The 23,993-nt window shown below is 43.8% G+C and overlaps 2 protein-coding genes and 1 long non-coding RNA gene across 3 annotated transcripts in view; all 3 read left to right on the top strand.

Annotated features, from left to right (window-relative positions):
- Positions 1–6: 6 nt before the first annotated feature.
- Positions 7–5,426, top strand: CRLS1 (cardiolipin synthase 1). Its single transcript, XM_068675556.1, has 7 exons — positions 7–583; positions 1,724–1,861; positions 2,413–2,542; positions 3,016–3,101; positions 3,325–3,393; positions 3,686–3,777; positions 5,106–5,426. The coding sequence occupies exons 1-7, from the start codon at positions 182–184 to the stop codon at positions 5,191–5,193; spliced, it is 1,005 nt and encodes a 334-aa protein (XP_068531657.1). The 5' UTR covers positions 7–181; the 3' UTR covers positions 5,194–5,426.
- Positions 5,427–6,998: 1,572 nt separating this feature from the next.
- The window catches only part of COMMD1 (copper metabolism domain containing 1), a 72,846-nt gene continuing 55,851 nt past the window's right edge, over positions 6,999–23,993 (top strand). The window contains exon 1 of the mRNA XM_068675557.1: positions 6,999–7,259. Within this exon, the coding sequence (XP_068531658.1) occupies positions 7,038–7,259 (222 nt within the window). The 5' untranslated portion in view covers positions 6,999–7,037. The remainder of the gene's footprint in view (positions 7,260–23,993) is intronic.
- LOC137853316 (uncharacterized) lies at positions 11,971–17,151 on the top strand. The gene is made up of 2 exons (XR_011094376.1): positions 11,971–14,644; positions 16,824–17,151. It is a non-coding gene; the product is annotated as an uncharacterized lncRNA (long non-coding RNA).

Below are 23,993 nucleotides of genomic sequence, written 5' to 3' on the forward strand. Positions count from 1 at the left end.
CGGCCTTCCTCCCCTTTTTCCCCTCCTCCTCCTCCTCCTCCTGGTCCCGGTGCGCGGCCGCACGGCGCCGCCCGCCCGCCCGCCCCCTGTCCCCGGGCCCATGGCGGCGGCGGAGGCGGCGGCGGGAGGCCGCTGGGTCGGGCGGGCAGGGCCGCAGCGCGAGTAGCGGGCGCCTCGCACCATGCTGGCCGCCGCTTGGCTCGGCAGGGGGCTCTGGGGGCTCCTCCGCACCGCGGGGAGGAGGCGACCGGGAGACGGCGGCGGCGGCGGCGGTGGCACCGGTGGTGGAGGTGGAGGCGGAGGGGCCAGGTCTTTAGGGAGCCCGCCCGGGGCTGGGGGGCGGCGCCATGGTGGTGCCGCCGGCGGGTTCTGCCTCATGGGGGGGGGCGGCCTGGGGCAGCCCCCGCGGCTCCTCCGCCACCGCCAGCGGCCGCCGCCGCCGCCGCCTCTCCCCCCGCCGCCCTTCCCCGCCGCTGCCGCCGCCCTCTGGAGCCGGCTCGGCCACCCCAGGGCCGGCAGCGGGGGCCCCGCGCCGCAGGAGCCGTGCCGGGAGAGGAGCGCGGCGGGGCGCTGCGCTGAGCTGGTGCGTGGGGGGGGGGTGGTTGGAAGGGAGGCTTCTGTTTGGGGAGCTTCTGGTGGGGGGGGCTTGCTGGCAGGGATATTTGTCAGGGGATCTTCTGTCAGAGTGTTTCTGTCAGGGGAGTCTTCTGTTGGGGGGTCGTTCTGTCAGGGAAACCTGTCAAGGAAATCTGTCAGAGGAGGGGTTTTTGTCAGGGGAGGTCTTTCTGTCAGGGGATCTTCTCTCAGGGGGAGTATTTCTGTCAGGGGGTCTTTCTGTCAGGGAAATCTAAAGGAAATCTGTCAGGGGGGTCTTCTGTAAGGGGAATTATTTCTGACAGGAGAATCTTATGTTGGGGAGGGGTCTTTCTGTCAGGGAAATCTATCAGGGGACTCTTCTGGTGGAGGGTCTTTCTGTCAGGGAAACCTGTCAAGGGAGGTCTTTCTGTCAGAGGATCTTCTGTCGGGGAGTATTTCTGTCATGGGAATCTTTTCTCGGAGGGGGTATTTCTGTCAGGGAAATCTCAAGGAAATCTGTCAGGGAAATCTGTTGGAGGGGGTCTCTCTGTCAGGGGATCTTCTGTCAGAGTATTTCTGTCAGGGGAATCGTGTGTTTGGGAGGGATCATTCTGTCAGGGAAATCTTCTGTCAGGGGGAGTATTTCTGTCAGGGGAATCTTATGTTGGGTAGGGGTCATTTTGTCAGGGAAATCTGTCAGGGAAATCTTCTGTCAGGGAGGTCTTTCTGTCAGGGGATCTTCTGTCAGAGTATTTCTGTCAGGGGAATCTTCTGTTGGGGGGGGGTCTTTCTGTCAGGGAGATCTCAGGGAAATTTGTCAGGGAGGTCTTTCTGTCAGTGGATCTTCTCTCAGGGGGACTATTTCTGTCAGGGGAATCTTATTTGGGTAGGGTCTTTCTGTCAGGGAAATCTGTCAGGGGAGGTTTTCTCTCAGTTGTGTCTTCTCTCGTGGTGCCCTATTTGCCAAACCAAAGCCTTGGTTAATGTTTACCACTCAGGTGCTTTGCGCCCTGCCCAAATGGCAGCTCGCTGCCAACATCTGCAGGGCTTCCCTGCCTCAGCCCCCTGTTTACCTTGACTGCTGTCATTACGTGCTAAACGAGAATCTGCCTTCCTGGCCTGAAGTTTCTCCTTTCTTGCTTTGCAGTATGAAAACCCATGGACGATCCCAAACATACTGTCAATGGCGAGGATGGGTCTGGCGCCAGTCTTGGGCTATTTGATTGTTGAAGAAAATTTCAATGTTGCACTCGGTGTCTTCGTTTTGGCTGGCGTAACAGATTTGGTACGTTTACATTGGTTTGGAGATGCTTTGGGGATAGCCTGGGGTGTGGTGACCCCATCGACATACGTTGGAATTGAGAGAATAGAATAGGAATGAGTAAAATATAGGAACAGACACGTTTTTATGCTCATCGTTTTCTAGAAATGCTGTACGTGTCCTTTGTGACACCATGGTGAGCTGCTGTACCTTGGTGCTGGTGGAGCAGTGGGGTTAGCTGGGTGGGTTCCTTCCCATCCCCATGTGGGCACTGTCCAGCCAGTGCTCGTGCACCCAGAGGTCTGTTGAGATGTGCACTTTAAAACATCTTCTTCATTTTTCTTTGAAATAATGGGAACTGAATATCTTTGAAGGCTTCCAGAATCTGGAATGCAACATGGGGGGGGGGGGGGAAAAGTGATACAAGTATCAGCTAACAAGTGTCATATCTCATCAAACTTAAACCAGCTGTCCTGTGTCATGCCATTCAGGAAATCTTTCTGTAACAGAAGCACATAAAAGCTGTTGTATTCTTAGCTCTTTAATACAAAAATATTGAATTGTGTTTTTCCTAGTTGGATGGATTTATTGCACGAAATTGGGCTAATCAGAAATCAGCCTTGGGAAGTGCTCTTGATCCTCTGGCAGATAAAATTCTCATCAGCGTGCTCTACGTAAGCCTAACTTGTGCAAATCTTATCCCAGGTGAGAAAATGTCATTACTTGCCAATGCTGTGTTAGGTACAGAAGTTAATCCTATGTGTGATAATATTTCTTCTGTTTCTGGAAGGAAAACTCTGTATTGCTCAAAACTTTAGTTTTGCCAGTTAGTTGTACTTTGTTATTTGCTGCTGTTACATACTTGAACAAAAAACACACCTCTGCCCCCCGCCCAGATCTACAAATCAAAAAGCATTGCTGCTGTTTTCAAGTGTAATTTCTTCAAAGCAATGGTAGTCAGCAGGTATATCAAAAGATTTCTCAGGACAGATTGATTTAAGACTTCACGTGAAACCCTTTCAGAAGTCACGTTAAAAATCTTCAGTCGTACCTAAAAGTTGTTTAGAAGTTGAAGGTGGCTATTTCTTCTTGCTTCATGTGTTGTGCTCTTTTTGTTTCATTTTGTTCTTAGTCACGGACGTGATTTTTCACTAGATCCTGTTGGCTTGGTTTTTCAGTTTCACTGACTTCCATGATCATTCTGAGGGATGTAGCACTCATCGCTGCTGTTTTTTACGTGCGATACAAAACTCTCTCTCCACCGGTAAGTTTGTAGCAATAAATAAAACTCTATGAACATGTAATCATTTTTTAGTGTGATCGAATCTTATTTTAACATACTTTACATGTATATAAAATGAGCAAGCATTAACAGGTTGTAACCAATAGATTTTTCCCTCTTGCTCAAAACATGGGTCAATAGCTTAAGAGGTGTATCAAACTGAATCTGCTAGAATTGCCTTTTTTCCTCTTTTCTCTCCTAACAGAGAACACTCAGCAGGTATTTTAATCCCTGTTATGCTACAGCCCAACTAAAACCAACATTCATTAGCAAGGTAAGAGTAATAACTCACTAGAAAAGATAAATTTCTCCGTAGCTGGGACGAGCTGTAGTTTGGAGGGAGGGAGCTGTTTCCTGCTGTTGCTGAGTGCAGTTTCAGTGTGGTGCCAACTAATTTGGAGGCAACTTCAAATGTGTAAGATAGTTTGTTAAAAGAAGTTTTAAAATATTTTCTGGTACTTTTTAAGTAGTAGTATATAGACTTAAACAAGTATTAAAAGTGTATATTGGTATTCCTTGGAGAGTGCGCTTCATTTTGGTCACATTTCTAATTTTGCTTTTATCAGATGAATACAGCTGTTCAGCTACTTCTGGTGGCAGCGTCTTTAGCAGCTCCTGTTTTCAATTATGTGGACAGCATCTACCTGCAGACATTATGGTAACTCATCTCTTCGTTTTTTCCCCAGATAATTTAACGTACTCCTTACGAAACTGGTAATTGAGGTTAATCTAATTGTGTGGAACAAAAAAACTGTGCCCAAATGATGTCATAGACCCCCTATGGCTGAATTTTTGCATGTTTATTCTTAATTGACACAGCAGCTATATATTTATTGGCACTTATTTTGAGACCAGATAAGATCCAGGAATAACAGCTAAGAAACAAGTCTTGAGAATAGACACGGTGTATATAGGCAAAGTGTACATTCAGATTAGTATAAAAGAAGGGAGTGAGAAGAAAAGCTGTATGTGTTCTTTGTATGTTCTAGAGAAACAATCTTGATACCAGTAAAAATAGACAGGAGGTATTTTCTTTTGTTTTATGCTCTACCTGCTATCCTGAAATCTTGGTTTCTGCAGCCTCTTTAAATAAAGTGCCTGAAAAAGTCAATGATTCCTCCTGGGCTATAGAGAGGAAGGGGAGAAAAGGGGAGAGATCAAATGAAAACAGGCCACCAGGAGTGTACTTCTTTAAATAATGGCCTTTCCCGTCACTGTCATTGCAGACCTGAACAATTAATTGTGGCATTATTTATCCTCAGCTCTTAGGCAAGAGCCTGGAACAAAGAGGCAGAACTGCGGATAGCTGCGTTACTTCGTAACTTGGTTTAAAGTAGTGAAAGATCCAGCGTTACTTGCTTTTTTTAAAAAGCAAACAAAATAGAAAAACAGCCTCAAAGCTTTTAAGGAGCTAGGAACCTTTATCTTAACAGTCAAGTGTGTTTTTCATCCTGTTGGAAAGCCGAACCCAAAACTGCCTCTGTGAAAGATGCTTTCCTTGCTATTTCTCTGGGACTCTGAGAGAGTTCCTGTATAATGAGTAATGAAGAAATGTGAGGTGTAACTTACCAGGATGCTGTAGGAATGCTCCAACAGTGATGTCAGCGAGCCTGGCAGTGGCAGCGAGGGGCAGGACTGTAACAGTGACTCACGCATGAACGGTGCCAGCCTTTGACAGAGAGGAGCACTGCTCATTTAGAAATACCTAATGCCCGGGAAGGGAAAAAAAGAGGCCAAATACAAAACTTGAGCTTTAGCTTTGGTGCTTGTTGAAATACTAAGTTCAAGTATTTCCTATTATCTGAATGCTCCCCTTTTGTGCAGCCAAGGGATAGGTTCTCACATCAGTCACTTCCTACGCTGGTAAAAATTCTGCAGGCTACAAACTGAAGCAGATGATTGTCTCTTCCCTTCTTTAAAACAAGTGTTAACATTTACTGTCATAACTCGGACTCACCTGACACACAGGAACTCTTTTTCCCAAAGGTGCATCACAGCGTTCACGACGGTAACATCTGCGTACAGCTATTACCACTACGGCCGAAAAACGGTTCAGGTGATAAATAACAAATGAAGTATTGCTGAAAGGACCGTGTCTTGGCACGATGGTTTGCTGTACTGCAGAGGATGGTTGTAATTCAACTGGGCTTTGGATAGAAACCTGTTTTTCTGCTTAAACCATGGTAACACAATGAAGTGAAGTTTGAACATGTACTGTGTATATAAATAGAGAATTTTCAATGTATTTTTAATTTGTTTAAAATTAAGGTTGTTTACAAAATCAAATAAAAAATATTCTTAAAGACACAGGTCACTGGTTGCTGCCATGTGCATTTTGAATACTTTCATACTGGTTTTGAAGTCAGAAGTAGACACTTTTCTCTAGCTGTTTTGCCATCTTCATGCAACGAACTGAACAGATTTGAGAAGAAAAAGCAATTTTAAAGCAAATTTGTACCTCAACCTAAGTCAATAAAGCAGCATTGCTTATTAGGACTTAATGACACATTTCAGCTTGCGGCGGGAGAACAAATGTCATCGAGGAGCAGAATCTCTAGAAATTTAACCCAGAGTAAGAGGAAACATTATCTCATTTTCCATGGTGATACAGACAGGCCATTGAAGGGTTATTACTTCCCCCTGCCCCTTTCCCTCTGCTTGTATTTATTTTATTTTTAAATAGGAGCAAATGTTCTCACCAGAGCGGTGTTTTGAGTCTGGGAGTGGTTAGCTGTGCATTGAAGAGTCTGTAGCCAAATTAGGCACGGAGATACATTCCTCTTACTACAGTACTAATTTCTAGTGATTGGAATAAACGGCATCTCCTGTGTTTCCAGCTCCACTAGAGAAAGTGAGCGTGTTAACAGTTCTCCAAATTAATGGAGAAACTGAAAGAAAATTATAGATATACATCCTGGTGGTTTTTCCTGTGCCTCCAGCTTCAAGAGGTATACAGCAATCCCACTCAGATACAGGCACCTGGTCTGTGTAATTTGCCAGTTCCGTGCTTTCAGGAAGATACAGAATAAAGAATGGAGCAGAACAGACTGTATTGATCATAATTTATATTTTAGAGCAACACACGATATTTCTTGTATGTCATAAAAGTACAACAATGAAGGGCTTAAATATTTGAGATCAGGTGGTATATGATGCTGCTGTATTAACAGAAGAACATTTGCTGTAGGCATCTCCTTTGAGAGCATGTAGGCTCTTTTGTGACTGTATATGCCTGTACATACAAAGCATTTTAATATTTTTTATATTTGAACTTGTACAGAGTGGTACACAGCGAAAACACTAGATTTTTATTAGTACCTCTTTCTGAACTGTCCCCACGTTTTGTGGTTTACCTTGTATCTTACAACAAAGGGATACAAAGCACATCCTATGGAAGTTTCCTTAAAATACCTGAATATTTAGTAAAAATGAAGTATTTTAATTCAAGTACAGTTCAAAACGCAGGGGTTTATTGCAGTGCATCGGGTCATTCCTCTGTGGTTGTGGCGTCACTACTTGTGTTGGTAAATCAAATGTACGATTGCCTGGCAGCGTGTGCCTCAACATTTGTGTTAAATAAAGTTCTTCTAGAGCTGCTGCGTTTCGAGGTACGGATTTGGTTGGTGCTTGCTGTTTCCTATGGGATGGCTGGAGCACCCCATCCCTCACCCAGCCGTGAAGAGGAACAGCACCCATCAGTTTCTCCTCCACCGCGTGAGTGCTACCTCGGGCACGGCTCCGTGCCGGCCCTAACCACGACACCCTGCCGAAAACACGAGCTCCTCCTCGCCCACAGAGCTCCCTTTCACCCTGCCAGGAAGGCGAGAGCCGCCGCTTCCCACCCCGAGCCCCGGCCGCCAGGCGCCAGCCGAGAGCCGGCAGCGGGGCGGGCCGAGGCGCTGGGGCCGCCCCTCCAACATGGCCGAGCAGCCCCAGTCCCACCAGTCCCACCAGTCCCAGGCACTGGGAGCGGGCTCGGAGGGCTGTAAAGCTCTGGCTGCCCTGCTCAGCGGCATCGCGCAGGCCGCCTACCACGGCAACGCGGCGCTGACGGCCGAGCTGCTCCGCGGGCAGCTCTACCCTGAGGCGGCCCCCGAGGAGTTCGCGGCCCTGCGAGCCAAGATGGGCGGCCTCCTGCAGGTACCCCCGGGGGCTGGGGTCCGGGGGGGTCCCCACGGCTCGGCACGGGGCTGGTCGGGGGGTTCCCGTGAGGAGGAGCGGGAGATTGGGTTTAGTTTTGGGTGTGTAACGCCCGCATCCCACTAGGTAGCAGCCAACTTCTTATATTGTGGGTCTTTTCTTTCTAAGACCTTCCTTGGCATCTTAAATAAAGCTGCAGCATCTGCTTTGGCCTCTACCAGTGCATACTGTTACCTTATGCTCCTTCTTTTACTAAAGATCATTCATCTCTCCTTAACAACCCTATATGTTAAGTTACAGCTCTCTAAGAAATACTTGGAATTACCTTGGATCATCTTGTATGGCAGGAAGATGTCCAAAAAAATAGAAGATACTGGCTTTATTTCTCTCTTTATTTTTGTTTCTCTCTGTATTTTTATTTCTCTCTATATTTTTATTTCTCACAAGGTCAAAAGCATGTATTCTACTCAAAAGATAAATGACTGTAAAACATCTTTCTGTTGTTTCTCCATCCCTAACTTTGTATCAGGGGGTGGTATCTTAGCACTAACAGGCATGTTAGCACAGCAGGTGCTGCCCTAATTCCTGACCACAGGGCAGCAGTCACCAGCTCCAGCTTAATCTTTCATAATTACACCGTGCTCGCAGCACCGTTAGCAGCAGCATCCCCTTGTTTGTCCATAAAGTAAGGAGCCGTGTATGTGAAATGTACCGCTTTGATTTGTAATTTCTTTATTGTTGTTCACACCTGAAGACATCTGCCTTGGTAGCCACAGCAGTCAGATCTGCCCGCTATCCTGCAAGATGCACTATGCTAATTAGCAGTGTGTTATTGCCAAAATCCACCCCAAACCATTCTATGAATCAAAAGGTGGGTGTTCTTGCCCCCTTTTTGCACATATCTATTGCCGCTTCCTTCTGACAACTGCAGTGCTTTCTAGACCACTCTGTAGCCTGACAGTTTTCTGTTGGGTTGTTGAATAACTCAAGAGGAGGAAGAGAAACAGAAAGACTGTAGCTCCTGAGTGTAAATTGTCTCATGAAAAGATCGGTTGAGTGTCAGAGTGAATGAAGGAGGCAGCTTGGTCTGCATAGCCAGGAGTAGTGAGTGAAGGGGAGCAGGGAGTGAGGTGAGTTCTTTCATCAGTTTACTGAAGAAAAACAAAATCAATGTCAGTTTGTACAGTGGGCAGCAAACTAGAGTTCCTCAGACCCACTGTCCGTGCTCTGTTCCCTCTTAGGGGGTGATGGTGACTGGCATTACTAATGCCTCATGAGTGTCATGTCCTGATGCCTTGGCTCAAAGCCAGGATGTTTCGAGTCCTACTCGGCAGCCACAGGACCAGTGGGAGACAAAACAAAAAGCCATGGTCTGAACTTTCTGCTCTACCATATTCTTTAAAAAAAATAGATACTTTGTGCGTTTTTTTTTTTTTTTTTTTTTTTTTTTTTACTGTGTATTTTGGCTAATATTTCAACCTTCTGCTCTAGATTCTGTAGATCAGAATTTCTGGTTCACTCTTATGGTTTATTTTTGAAATTGGTTTCCTCTAAGTCTGCGTAAGCCAGATTTTACTGCATTATTCTCTGTCCTCTGTTCTGGTGGCTATTTTCAGACGGGACTCTTCTTATTTTTGACCCACCTGTTTTTCATAGATTGTTTGGTATTTTCTTGAGGTGCTTTTGACTACCTGTGACAGACAACCAGCAAATACAAGTAGTATTTTTTTGTACTCATTTCAATGCAGTTCTATAATGTAGTAACTTCAGATAAATGCTAACGCTATAGGAACATTCTCCAAACTCTATGCATGCACTGTTTTTACAGAAACATGTAGCTCCTTAGCCATGACTGAAGCGTGACAGCTGCTCAGCCAAAATGATGTATTTGAGGCCAGGAGAAAAACCAGTGCCACATTCAGAGGAAATAGCTGAAGAATTTTAGCAAACATAGTTGGTAGATTTGGAATTCAATGAGGTTGCTAGCACTTACTTTCTGCTTTTACGTAGAGTCCGTAGTTTCTTTAATGATCAATTCAGCTGATACCCAGAAAATGCTGACATGAATATTGCCACCTGAATCTGAAACTCTGATTCTTGCAGGACTTAAGACTTTCTGGTTGTGTCTGTGGGTGTTTTTGTTTTCCCTTTCAAAGCCAGGTCTTATTCAAGCACAGCTGAGTTGTTCTTTACATGATGTTAGTTCAGGCCCCAGAAAACATGATTAAAAAAATTGTGAGATGTTTATTCATTGTTGTAACACCAGCATACAGATTAGGAGCATGGCCATCTGCTGGGGGAAGGATTTCATGTTCCCCAGGTGCTGCTTTAAGAACCAGAACTGGTAACACCTGTGGTCTTTGAGGTCACACCTTCCAATTCAAGGTAGCATCTTCCTGTTATCAGGTGTGTGTCTGCTGGCCTTTATGCCCAGAACTCTGCTTATCTCCTTACGGGTGAAATTCCTGGGAAACAGTCAAATTTTGTACAGATTGGTGCACTTCAAAGTTGAAGCTTTAAGCTAAGCAATAAGCAATGCTTTGTTCAGGCACAACTTCAGGATGAGTATGCATGGATTTTGGTGTCATTATATCTAGTGGGGCACTTAAAGGAAGTAACACCATAGTCTGTGGATACTTCAGGATGCTGAACCACAGAGATCCTGAAAAAATCCCTTGGTTTTTAGGTTGTTTAGAGGGCCGTATCTCTCATGCTTCTGTCAGTGTGGGGAGGTAGAAGTTATGCTTTGGAAGTACCAAGGCTTAAGCTTTTGTCTGCCTGTTGTCCTAGGTATTATTTGTGATGCTTCCTTTTCAGTTCTCAGAGCTAGTTTACAAATCTCTGCCTGTGGCGTAGACTGTCTTATCTGAAGCCCATCACACAGAATAAATACAGCGTGAGACGTTCCCTGTTGTTTGAACAACGTGGCAGGGGGAGACTTGAGGGTCAAGTTGCCTTGGCCCTACAAGTTGCTGAACTAAATCTTCACCAGCCGAGAACCACAAAACCCGTACTTGCATTCTTCAGGGAATTGCCTGGAATACTTTTAGTGTCTCTATGAATTTAAGTGTGTGTGTTGTGTCAGCTTTTCAAGTTGTGTAGACTTGAGAAGTGTTCCTAGATGTGTAACATCTTACTCTTTGGACACACGTCTTGAATGCTAGAGTCTCCCCAGTACCTAGAGGAGCAAGCTCTGCCTGAAGATGTGTTGTCCCTTCCTTGTCAATGGCTGAGTAAATCTCTTCCAATCCTTATATCTAACTTACTGTGAAAAACGTGCGTGATTAAAGTATTAACATCAATACTTCTGTTTTTTCTTTTTTTTTTTTAAATATATATCTTTCTCTTCTTTCTTTGGATAAGGCGGGGGCAACAGCAGAACAGGATCAGAGAGTCAGAGAACTTGCTCGTGCAGCCAATTCCCATGCGTAGCAGTGATCTGCACCTGAAATTTAGAACAAGACGTAACTTTTTGTGTCTCCATTGATAATAACACCTAATCACACCAAATACATTGTGCTGGGCAGTAGCCGTGCTGTTTGTTTTCAGATATCTTGTTTAAGAGCCCAGGTTCTTATGTGGTCAATATGGAAAAGATAAGATGTTTTATTGTCTTCTGTTGTCTCTGTAGGGATTGTAAGCACCTAATCTGGATGGGATAAACAGTACCTCACTCCCCTTGCTTGTTTTTTTCCTGACGTATACTCATGCTGTCAGTTCATTGTTAGAAGCAGAGAGATTCATTGGCCTTGTGACTATTTAACTGCTGTAGTACTTTGTGTCCTCTAAGTAGTAATCATAAATCAGTACTCTGAATCAGTCCATGCATAAATCAGCCACTTATTTCTGTTAGAGCTTATATAAATAAAGTGAAGGACTTCACTGTACCCTCCTGAGTTCCGTGTGTACAAAGCACAGTAACTTCTCAAGCACCTGAAAAGCAGGGCACCTGTGAAATGTGTGCAAATGAATAGAGTCCACAAAAGTGTATCCCATGTACTGCAGCAGTAGGACTTATTTTTTCCTGGTCTTTGTGTAGTCTTGTGTTTTATTTTATTATACTTTGCTTTATTTTATTTATAAAATTTGTCTTGACAGTCCGCTTCTGGCTGTTTCATTTCCTCCCCGTAGATCTGTGTGTGTTTTTCTGCAGAATGTGCTTGAATAATCTGGCCTCTTTCTAAGGTCCCAGACTTATTTTATAGAGAAATGACGTTTCCTTATTAAATTTATCTCTAGTGACCTTTACTTTTTTTTTTTTTTTTTTTTTTTTTTTACATCTCATTTCTTGTGGAATTTCCTAGAAAGTAGAACAAAGCTCCGGGAAGGTTGGCCTTGGAGAACTGCATCATGTCAATGTTTTGTCAATTACTTTTCACTTTCTCCTTGCATATTTCCCAGCCCCAATCCCATACATTTACAAAGCCTGGAGGAATGGAGGGAGATCTGCTCCTGCAAATTCTCACCCCAAGCATTTTTGGTTTTCAAAGACTTCTTCATCCTGATCAAAATACTAACTTTGTCTCCTCCTCATGTAAATTTATTTGCTGAGTTAGTTCCTGTGGTTAATAAATAAATAAATAAAAAGTACTTTACATCTAGAGTAATTCCACTTTTTTCCTTTTGGTGGCGACAGGCTCTTGAATTTACCGAATGTGCTGGAAGCATCCCGGCTCACTTCTGCTTCAGAACAAGCTGTACGTTGGCTAAATGACAACGAAAATTCATCACGCGGCGTATAAATATTATATTTGATTTATTTTTTGCAAATAGTGAGGGTGTTACCATCTGTAATGAATACAGCAGTATGTCACTGGTAAAATATTAATCAGGATGTACATAAGTACTGTGGGAGAACTGAGCATTTGATACCCAGCACGGGAAATGCACCCAAAACATCACACAGGACAGCATTTCTTAGCCATCTTCCTATCATTTCCACTAGAAATCACACTGCTATTCCTACCAGCTGTTCTATCAACAGTGGTATTTTATTTCCCTGCTGTTTAAGCCAGGAAGCTGATGGTACTGTTGTCGTTGGGCTCTGCTTGCCTTCACAGCTTATTTAATTCCCATCCTGAAGCCTGTGAGATGCCCCGTTGCTGCTGGTGGCGATCAGTCATTGTGTCTTTGGAGGCTGTCTGTCAGGGAAGAAACCTTTTGATCAAAATCCGATCTAAAGACTTAGGGGGGAAAACCTCAGTGCCACCAGCAGATGAAATTGCTCAGAGCACAAAGCTCTGGGGACGAGCACCGGGGAGCTGCAGGTGCTTCGAGGGCTGGTTGCTGCCTTTGGCGCACCGTGTCCCTAAAGGCTGTCACCCACCTGTGGTCCTGTCCTGGCCAAGCTGCTGTTGTCACCTGGAGAAGGGGTCCCAAAGTGTTAATGCTGCTGCTTGGGAGGGAAGAGACAATAGATCTTGGTGAAAGGGGTCTGCCTTGATGGGAGAAGTCCGAGCAGAAAGCTGGTCGTGGAGTTTATCGGCTGAGGAGGATGGAGGCCTTCGTGTCTCCTTCAGGGGACGGTAGAGGCCTTTTCTTCAGGGTTTCTGCTGACAGCCATTGGTGGGGGAAAACCCAAACTTCTTGCGTTTTCTGGCCTGGCAAGAGAGCTGCTGTTCTTCCTTCTCTCAGCTACCTTGTGATTCTTCACATGTGTGGGTTTGTCGTGGGCTCCTTATTGAACACTTCATGATTGCCTTGGCAGCCCAAGCTTCTCAGAGGCAGAGCGGCCTCGATCCAAAGGCTGAGGTGAAATCGTTTGGGAAGAGTTACCAGGAAGGATTACTTGCTCTCTGATGCCTGGAGTTATTCCTGTGTCTATTCACTGAAAATGAGTGCCAGTTAGATAGGTTCATTCTTCTCAATATGGGTAAAAGTCAACAAGTTAGCCTGTAAGAGGGTATCGGCAAGTACTGTGTCCATATCAGATGCTTTCTGCCCAAATCTGCATCCTACATGGTGTGAAACCTCTCATTCCCACCAATGTGCTAATTTTGAGTAATTTTATTGGGCTAGGCAGAGATGTGCTAACAATAACTCTGTGCAGGGTTTTATGCGGGAGGGTGGGCATGTCTGCTGGGTTAAAATGGGACGTGCACAAGAAAAATGATCATTATCCAAATTGATGTTTGCCTGGGACAGCTGAGCAACAACCCCAGTTGTTTTTTAATCCAGTGAAACACGGCTATTACATCGCCCAGCCGCCACCTCTGCGGGGTCTGGTGTCAGGGCGTGCATTTTCTGTTCCTTTACATGCCTACAGTTATTGTTCCTTTTTTTTGGTCTTATTTCAACATCATCTTAGGAGGGTAGAAAATTGCGTGTTCACTTGAAATACCATCTGCTATACTGTAGTGATAAAAACGTTCATGGTAAAAGTGCTTCCATGCTTAATTATTTTAGATCTTGGTACGTGTATATGAGGTCAGTTAGAGTAGGGGCTGGTGGGGCTGGCAGCTCTGGAATAACACTCACCGGAGGGGAAAAGTTCTTCAAGAGAATGGGCTGGAGAGGAGGCTGCAGGATGCTACATGGCTGAAGGACATTTCAAGTAGCCGTAGGTTTCATGCTTCACTGCCTCGAGCAGCGGTTTATTGCTTGTATGTTAATAAGAACAATACGCTTTCATCACTCTGCATTTCTTTATTATTTATTCTTTTTTCAGTTTCTCCAATTGCAGAGCTCAGTGTTTGTATGAAGTTCAAGCCTTTCGTATTCTGTTTTTGTCACTATTTTAATTGCTGAAGAGGTGTTCAGGAGGCAGTGTTTTTGCTGGGAGCTACGGGATATGAAGGTGAGGGATTCTTGCAGCGTGAGCAGTTTCCTACCAATTGGGCTGTCCTTTGAACAACGTGGCCTGAGCGAGGATTCTCATCTGCACCTGCAAACTACAAACATTTTAGCACTCCTGCTGCTGGGCATTAACGAGCACACCTCCTGAAGGCAGGCAGAAACAGAAGGGCTCTAATACAGTTTATTTAATCAGGAGTATTTTCTCTAACTCAGGTGTGAGACAGAGATGACAGATCACTTCCTAATGAGAGCGGTCCTAGACTCATTTCATTGGAGGCTGTAAAGTGCCGACATACTGCAACCGTGCCATTTAATTAAAAAGGGCTTACTTTACGTTTAATGGTTTACTTGACCTTTTGCATCGCATCGTTTATTTATCTCCTTATCTATAGACAAGTGGTAAATTAAAAGAAGTAGGCAAACTTGCGTCATTGATGTGGTAAGCTCTGTATTGCTCAAATTAGAAGCAAGCCTCTCTCGGTTTTTCCTCAGTTCTGGTGTGGGTACTTTCTGATTTTATCTCTAGAGATCCACGTGCTCAGTCCCAGCTGTGGAGGTGGTGGCCACAGTCTCATGTTTAGAGCAGACCGGTAGGTGCCAGCTCTCGATGCTTATGATGACGGTGCGTTATGTTTTAACTTAAAAATGCCCTGCTGAAAATCTGGTGACTCTGCTAATTGGCTTCCAGAGCAGCATACTGGTGAGAAAGCTGGGTTCTCTGGTGGTTAGCATGTTTTGTGTCCCATTCATTTCCCTTTTCCCATCCAAATACATAGTTTTTGTCATATCTGTAGGATTTTTGCAAGTAAGTAGTAGTTTCGTCATCAATAACAGTTTTCCTTCAAAAAAACAAAACACAAAACAAACAAACAAAAACCCCACAGGTGAGCTTATCATGGTAATATGTACATGCGTGCACTTGCTTGGGCCCATACACGCACACAGGGAATAAAGTATTTTGATTGTGCTGGAATTCATGAGTCCCATCTGGTTGCTGCAGTCTTTCCATTGACCTTCAGAAGAGTCTAGTCTGACTGAAGACTGTGGAGTTAGCTCTTGATTTTTCAAGTTCATTGCTACAAATTAAATGCTTCCACTATTCTTAATTAGTATTTGTCCAACACGTGCCATGTGGAGTATATGTGAAAAGGGGAAAAGACCCCCTTAGGCTTCAGGTGTGGTTTCGTGCCTTTATTTCAGTAACACTCATTCTCCATTTCCTGTTCCCTTGGTGAAATGCTGAAGAGGATGATGAAGTCACTGCCACCTTCTGCCTCAGTTCTGGTGGTTTCCTGGACTAGTATTAATTGTCTTTCTGCTTTAAATGTGGCCTATGAAGAGGTGGGAACTTGACTTGTCTCTCGTTTTCCTTCTGTTTGATGCCTGAAGAACTAAAAGGAAAAGCGAAGGCTGTGCTTATATGTGAGTCTTGCCTGCTCTGTTTTCTATGAAAGACTGAGAAACTAGAAGACCATCCAGAGCAAGCTAGTGATTTGGTTGTTTTTGTCATTTACATTAATTTCACCTTGGACAGAGTGATCACAACTCCTCTTAGGAGCATTACTTACATGCATCCTGACTTTGAAGCTTCAGGAACTGCTGGCTTCTTACCTGGAGCCTAAAGCTTAGCTGCAGACGGGGAGCAAGCACCAGCGTCCTCCCCATCAGCAGTGGGATCAAGAGGGGAAAGATGCTTTCTGCCGAGAGCATTGGGTATGATGTGTAGCTCACGAAGTCCACAGGCTGTGGATATGTGGAAGCTGGGAGTGCTTACCAGGGAAGTTGTCCTTGCTTATCATTTCCTTACACTCCTTCCGAGGTGCCCAGTGTCAGAAAGGATCCTGGGTTTGATGGAGGTTTGGGCCGACACAATTCAACTGTGCAAATTTTCTCTTTTTAGTCCAGTTTTAACCTTTCTTTCCACTTTAAGTACAATATGTTTCTAGTAATAAACACTTTTTTTTAATCAGAACTGCACTGAAATTGTATTTTTTGTGATCAGATAGTTTTAAAATTGGGCTTGTTACTGCTGTTGTGAAGGAGAATAAATATTTTCTTGCTCCAGGAGTGCCCTAAAGTTGGCAGTGGAGGAAAAATTCTTCTTCCAACCTTGCCAGTGTCAAGATGCAGCACAGCTGAGCAGAAAAGACTTCTTTTTTTCATATATACATACTTTTAAACCGTGAGTAATGATCGATCTTACTAGAGAAAGAGATTATTTGATCTTGGAGTGACCATCATCTCTGCTAACATATGCACATCCACGTTTCACAGAAAGTTCAGAACAAGCAGAGAGCAGCAGAAAGAGCTGTTCCTGCCTTGGATAGCCAGCACCATGCTGTGGCATTGACTTGAGCCACTGAAGTTCACAGTATTACAAAGAAATTCAGGCGACACTTACATCATCTCTTTACTTGCTAAGCAGATGAAGTTTTCCATTCCTGGTAATGTGTAGTCACCATGGTATGGGTGTGATGTGTAAGAGTTTTTCTACTCTGTTAAGTGCAGTACCCAGTTGCTTAGATCAACTTAAAAAACAAAGAAAAAATCTTTCAATACCAGAAACTCAAATCATGGTGAAAGTTCTATGGGACTTGCTGGAATTACTCCATTTTACAACTTGTCTTTGGAGTTTTTTTCCAGTGTGGTGGAGCCTTGAACTCCTCCGTGTGCTCAGAGGATGTTGATATTTGCAGTAGTTTATTAAAAAATATATAATACCAGGAACCATGATTGTTATGTGATGTCTTTTGTTTATTTACATTTTAGCCACTGAGCCCCATGGGGCAGAAGTTGCCAGGTGAGACCCTCCAAGGACTTGAGCTCCAGCTTGAGCAACTTGCCAGGCTCCCTGGGGGCTCTCCTCAGATAGAAGGCTTGCTTACAGCTTACTGGGGAGGCTCTCAAATTCATCCCAATTCATCCCTAGAGGTGCTCTGTCTTAAGGGCAAGATGAAGGGAGTGACATCCTTAAAGGAAAAACCTTTAATATTCTGTTTTTTTTTTTTAATTTTGTATTTGTCATTATGGATAATGATGGACACTTCTACGCAGTAACTTCTAAAATGCATTTAATAAATATGTGGACTAAGCCCGATCTGTCTGGAAGTTGCAAGACCTCCATGGCACAGGATTGGGAATATTCATTATTGGGAAAACCAAGCTGGTTTCGTGTTCTGAGGCACTTTAGTTACGCATTCAGAACACCTGAAGGTTAAGGACAGCAGGCTTTCTATCACGTTGTTTGATTACCAGTAGTTACGTACAAGGAAAGCAAATCATCTTACACATTTAGCCAGCCAGTGATTTCAAACCGGACCCTTTGCACCAAGTGAGATTTGCCCTTCGCTTTGTTTGCAGTGCACCAACACCTGCGTAGAGCTGACGGCCCAAGATTTGATTAGGAGTACTCGATCTCTTAGAAAATTGGGTACTTCTGCAGCTGTACAGCGAATCTGTTCCTCCCTCCTCCTCAGCTCCCCGTGGAGTTCAGTGTCTGTTTACCAGCTCTGCTTCAGGACAGCGTGTTTCGCTTGGAAAGGTGACAGTGATCTCAGAACATGTTTTTTTCCTCCTTCTTCTTTGGCATCTTCCACATTTACCTGTTAACAACGCTGTTTGATGTGTGACTCCACGTAAATAAAAACAGACTGCAGCCAAATCTTGGTGAAAGGAATCATAAAATACACTGCGTAGAACAAATGTGAAATTATACCCAGCCTGGCCAAACACTTTTTTTTTGGACTTAAAATTGGGGTTTCTTTTTTGTTGTTTTAAGAAATGTTTCTGTAATTCTCTCATTTGGTATGGTAATATATTCTGAAAAGATTGTTGTTTTTTTTTCTCTCTTCAAACAGTGAAAATTGCAATACAAATATAGTTTGAGTGAAATTCCCTATTTTTCCAAGTAAGGTGAGATTTTTTTTTCATGTTGAGATGTCTGGATCTCTGCCAAGCGATTCCTACCTCATCCCGGTGGGTAGTCTTTTCTTTTCCTGCTCTGCAGTTCCCTAAAAACCGTCATGTCAGGATGGAGAAACATCTTCTTAACATGCACGCAGGCCCTGAAGCAGAATCGTGGTAAGAGGCAGGAGAGCAGCAGACACTTTTTTGCTGTCTGACGTTCGCATGTGACTTCGTTGACTCAAGACTGTCGTGTCTGATGCGTGATTCATTCATGCTCCTTTTGCCAGTTCTGGTTGGAGTGTAATTGATCAGCTGTTCTACCAGGCTGCTTATATAAATACCCTTTGGTTTTACATTATTGAAGATGGTACAAATATTTACAAATTTGTAGCGGTTAGGATTTCTTCGGTATTTTTTATTAAACCTTTTTTAAGCGTACAAAACATGTACGACCCACTTTTTCTACAGAAGAAGAAACAGGACATTTAGGACAATCCCCTCCCTTGCCCAACCCAAGATGTGGTTGGCTTTCTGGGCTGCAAGCCCACGTTGCCGGCTCACGTTGAGCTCTTTGCCCACCAGAACATCCAATGGAGGTTATAAGCTGCAGCTCTGACTCTTGTTGGGGACTTGCTCAAGTTTTTGAGTTTTGGGTTTCTGTGATGTGCGAGCCCATAATCCTTGGGCTTTGAGGTTAGACGCTGTTGTTTGAGATCTCCCCCCATGTCTTTTGCACCACCTGCTTTGGCATCTGCACCCCCAGCATTTGCAGAGCACGTCCGTGGTTTGCTCCCCTGGTGCGCCCTGGAGACGAGGGGTTGTTACGCTGCCTCTCAACTCTCTTGAGATCTGTAGGGAGCCAGAAGGCATGTGCAGCTGATGCAGAAAGGCTCTTCCCCCATCGGTAACTGGATGTGCCTGCTGGCTCCTGACAAGCGACCACATGCATGCCTCTGTTTGTGACCCTGGCATCGGGTCTCCTGCGTGACCAAAGGACAGCGAGGGATCTGGCTGCAGCTGGGAGGGCGGTGGTTGCTCATTGCTCATTATCCATTTCATTTCATTACGCATCATTTAAATCTTTTATCAGTCTTGTAATGGGAAGCGAGTGCTAGAGAAATCGTCTAGCCCATGTGGTCAAACGGCAAGGGGCTTATCAAAGATTTTGGTCAAACGGGGCTAGAAAAGCCATGGGAAAAGTGAACTGATGCTTTTTGATGACAGAGACGGCGCTGCCTTGGGGCGTTTTAGGGCTGAAGTTTTTGCTGTTGAGGCCTGTGATGGTGAAGCCTAAAGCTGGATTTCGTTACGCACCAAGTTTTGACAGGCCGTGTGTCTGCGAGCTTAGCAAACTGCAGCCGTGCGCGTCCAGCTCGTGAGAGCAACGCAAGCGGGCTGTGGAGGCAAAGAAGAGGAGAGTTGTTCCTACAGATTTGCTGGAAAACCTGATTACTTGGCTTGCTTTGCTGATAGACGACTTGATCCTAATGTGATTAAAGTGGAGAACTCCCTCTGGGGTAATTACAGTCATAAAGATTTAATGCGATTCCACTGGAAAACGCTTTAAGATGAGTATTTAGTCTTGAACTTTTTTTTTCTTTTTTTCCAAAACATTTATGAGATTTAGTTCTAAGAGCATTTTTGTTACAGCAAATGGTATTTAAATCTTTATGGGAAAGCGAGGAAAGGTTTCTGCTGAGCATCCCAGCCTGCGCTTTGCTCCCAGGCTCCGGTGGTGTTTTCCAGCACCACAGGGGGAGTGGGACCCGTACAGAAAAGTTGTCTCTTACAATGCACAGGTTGACCTGCTGCCCTCTTGCCCTCATAAAGGTTCAGCTGTTAACTACTACAAAGGCTGCTCCTGGTTTTGGGGAACATGTTTTGCATTTCACTGAGCTGACAGGAGGAATGAGCATGCTGTACGTGCCAAGAGGAAGACCTGCCGCCTGCTCTCCGGGGACTGGAAGCTCACCTCTCACCTGTCGGGCCTGTCAGCACGTAACACGAGGTGTCAAAATACCTGACGAGTGACCAGATGGCAAAGCACTCTTGCCTGCTTCCCTGGAAACTGGGCAGTCTGTGAACTCGTCTCCTCTACGTGCTCGTCGCTTTGCTGCTATGAAATGTGTCTGCTGGGTTAGGAGCTAAGGCAGGGACAGGCTTTCCAGCTGTTCGTTCCCAGACCCTAATTTTACTTACGAGAACACTGCCTGCAAAGTACTGCGATAAGCTCTGCTAATGCCTGCCCCATTACTGCGTGCAGGGCAAGGCTATGGCTTTTTTTTTTCCCGTTTGCCCTCAAAATACGAGCTGATCCAACTTCTATTTTTAACCCTCCTAAGTGAAATGAGATTAAACATGAAGCAATAGTCCACGACAGCAAGTAATTTTCCCAGAATGATTGTAGCAACCTGATAAACACATTTCTCATTTATTTTAAGAGGAAGAAGGAGGAGAAAAAATGCCCATCACGTGATGTCTTCAGAGAAGGACAGGTCATGCCACCAATTCTGGGACTGTCTCTCTCTCTGTCCGTCTGTCTATTTTCCATCTTTTGCTCTTGCCCATGAATTTCTTTGTATTTACCATCTGGTATTTATTCTGCCCTATCTGGGTTTCTCTTTTATTTTCCTCTCTTCCTTTAGCAATACTGCATCGAATGGCTTCCATTTGTTGAACGTTTTTGTTTCTGAATATTGCTCCTTTAGGAGGACTGAAGAAGAAACTGTTTTGGGCTGAATAATGTAACCTGCAGAGGTTTACACATTCTTACAGAAGGCAACGTGGCCTTGCTGAAGCATAGCTCAGGGAGCACATGTGTATGCATATTTGTTTGAAAAAGGCTGAACCTGTCAAACTTGTCCATAGCATGGCTAGTTTGTGTTGAAGAACTACTGGAAATGTGACATTTCTCTGCCTCCGCCCCATGTGGCAAAATGCTTTCTAAACCATAGCAAAGAATTTGACTCAAGTTGGGAGAAAAATGGTAGCAAAGTTCATTTTAAAACACTTTATTTTATTATTATTATTTTTTTGCTTACTGTAATTCAATTGAAAAAAGGCCAAGATGGACAGTTGATTCATATTCTTTAGCGTCCTTTATGACCCTAGTAGATGTATGTGTATCTGCTATTAGTAGAACATTTCCTTATTTTTTTCAGTTCTCTGTTACCTCTCTCCAGCCCATCCAGTGCTTGTCTGCTCTCTGAGAAGTGATTTCCGTTGCCTTTTTTTCTCTTACACATTTCTTCCTCTTTCTATTTTAAATAATGCAAGTAATTTGGAAACTATTACTCAGGAAGGGGGGTGGTGCTTCTTCGTTATGCTTATTGCTTAAAATCCAAGCTTTTATAATCCGTTCATAATCTGAGTATGCAGGCTTTATTTAGAGATCTAGATAAGACTAATGTTGTTAGTGGGTGGGCTTGTTTTGTTGTAGTTTTTCATTTTTATTTTTGTTCTGTAAGCACAGGCAGAATCTTTAAGTAGGCGCAGACCGAGCAATCCCTCTGATTCTCAGTTTCCCTTCCGCCAGAGATGGTTTTTAGGTTGGGGTGAGATGCTGTTTTGAGCCCAGCGCTGTAGGTTTGCAGAAAGTCCTCTGTGACCACAGGAGGATGGCTCAGGTTGCACTTTGTGTGGTGACTGCCTGTTTTAATCAGCGTTTCATCCTCCTTTTGTCATCAAATGAGCCTTCATGCCACAAAAAAAAAAAAAAAAGACACCTCCTGCAAATAAGTTTAGGAAGTGGTGTGTTAGGGAGTTAAGAGTCCGAACTGTCACTGCTAGCAGATGTACAGACTAATGGTAGGGGCAGGCTGGAGGAAAAAATGTTGTGGTAACTTCAGAAGGTTTTAAAAACTGAGGTCTCTTTGGCATTCAGCTGTAAGTGAGGCCCAAAATAGCTATGTATATGCTATCCAATTGTTACTGAGTCTCGTGTTCAAATGAGAAAGGAATTTTACCAGAGAACGTTGGGGTTTGTGAATTTATATGCAAAAAATAAGATATTGGGTTTGGGGGTTTCTGCTTGGTGGGAACCTTGGAGAAGAAAGTGGAAGAGCATGCAAATGATCCATTCAGAACAGTTTTATCTTCCCATGTGCACATTTGATAAGTCTGTGTGAAATAAGCTAAATAAGATAAGAAATGCAGGAAGGATGTACTTTGCCTGACACTTCATCGCAAGCACGTGCTTGTTTTCCCCATCTGCAGTGTCACTTTAATAATTTTCTTGTTACTGTGTTGTGAGAGCCATCCAAGAAGACAGCTAAATAAAAGTCAGGGAAACCCAACCTTAAAAATACTTACATGTACACTGGATGTTCATTGACTTGGTTAGTGTCTCCTGGGCAATGAATCAAAAGGCTTTATGGGTTAGAATAAGAAGGAGATGTTGCACAAGTTCTGTAACCCGCTAGGAAAAATTTAAACAGTGGGTGCACAAACAAAATACGTTATGCTCCTGATGATTGTCAGTTCTGTTCTGTAAGCAAATGGTTTAATATTCACTTTGACTGGATTACAGCTCAATACGAAGCAAACTGAAGTAATACTGGGTGCAGTATGGGGCTTGAATGAAAGAAATCGCATGGATGAAGACTTAAAGATTTTAATTAAAATCTTTGCACTTTGATTAAATGGATTGTTAAAGTCACTTGTGATTTCTGAATTATGAATTTGGTGAGGTGGACAGACCTCTAGTTCTGTTATTTTTTTTTCAAAAGATGGATTGCCGTTTCCAATTCAGGCTGTTGCATCTAATTTTGTCTTAATTCCAGTTCTCAGGAGAGCTCACAGACTCTGACACGCAGTGTTTGTGGGACACAGCCTACCAACTAGTCCAAAACCTCTATCATCTTAAGAAACGTGGGAAAGTCTACTGCATTAATTTCTGGGGAACATCTGTGGGAATAGCTGTTTTATTACAGGACTGGATACATCTTGGGAGAGCTGCTGGTTAGTACGTACTTAACCTCCTGCCTGAAGCTATCATTGGCCCTAGAAGCTGCCTAACTCCCTTGGACGGATGAGAAAATGCCTGTACACCGTCATGGCCAGTTCCTGGAGCTCTTGCGTTACCGTTGACAAGTCATGTTTTATTTCTGGAAATGAAGTGTGTTCTTTTTCCCAGTGGATTTTGCCAATTGTTGTTTCTCACTAGTATTGCATGCTTGTCAGGCTCTATTTCTCAGAAGAGAGAATGATTTTAAGTCTGTTTTCCTTTTCTGTGTACCAAAGCACATGTCTAATGGATCTAATTAAGCAAATACAAAACTCCCCAGATTACCAAATATTGTTCCATTAAGGAAATAGTATTTGAAGTCATGTTTTTATAGGCTGAATTATATTCAAAGAGATAATGGGTATCAACTGAAGATGAATACAAGCAAAAGTCTGTGACCACATCTGTTTTTCGTTGCTTAAAAACACCTACCCAGTCTCTGGAAAGTAAAGCTGTCATGGGTTGCTCATTGTCTGATGTGCATAAGCCGTGCTTCCCAGGAAAAAGTGCATGTTTTTACAAATCTCAGAGCATATAATGTGAGGAAGCTTTTGATGTCTAAAAAAGGTCTCTTACAGGCTCTAGTTTTTAAAATAGACTTCTTGGTGCCTTAGTCACTTGAATGAGTAGTTGTAGTAATGTAAATGGAATCTTTGATAGCTGAAGATTTGTCTTGAAGTAATAAATCATCTCTGATAGCCAATACAAATCTACCCTTGGTGTCATGCTTCTAACACAACGTTTCTTGATATGTGATTGGGATAGTCTGTAAAGAAAAAAAGTGGGCCACAATGTTATATTGCAAAAGTATGCTTATGGAGCAGTGTAGAAGAGACTAGGTGGGAAAGAAGGCAGGATCTCCATGTACCATATACTTAGCTCAAAATCTGAAAGCTTAGAAATACCCTAACATGTCTCACTGATGGTAGGGAGTGACTCACGGTGTTGCAGTGGATCCTGCGCTTCAAGGTCTGTCTGTACACCTCTTGAACGAATGATGAAAGTGATTCAGCTGTGCGAGTGGGTGG

This window comes from Anas acuta, chromosome 3, assembly GCF_963932015.1.
Source record: "Anas acuta chromosome 3, bAnaAcu1.1, whole genome shotgun sequence".
Taxonomy (NCBI): domain Eukaryota; kingdom Metazoa; phylum Chordata; class Aves; order Anseriformes; family Anatidae; genus Anas; species Anas acuta.

Coding starts and splice junctions, on each gene's coding strand:
- CRLS1 (XM_068675556.1), top strand. CDS start 182: ATGCTGGCCGCCGCTTGGCTCGGCAGGGGGCTCTGGGGGCTCCTCCGC. Junction 2,543..3,015: donor TTGTGCAAATCTTATCCCAG/GTGAGAAAATGT, acceptor TTGGTTTTTCAG/TTTCACTGACTTCCATGATC. Junction 3,102..3,324: donor ACAAAACTCTCTCTCCACCG/GTAAGTTTGTAG, acceptor CTCTCCTAACAG/AGAACACTCAGCAGGTATTT.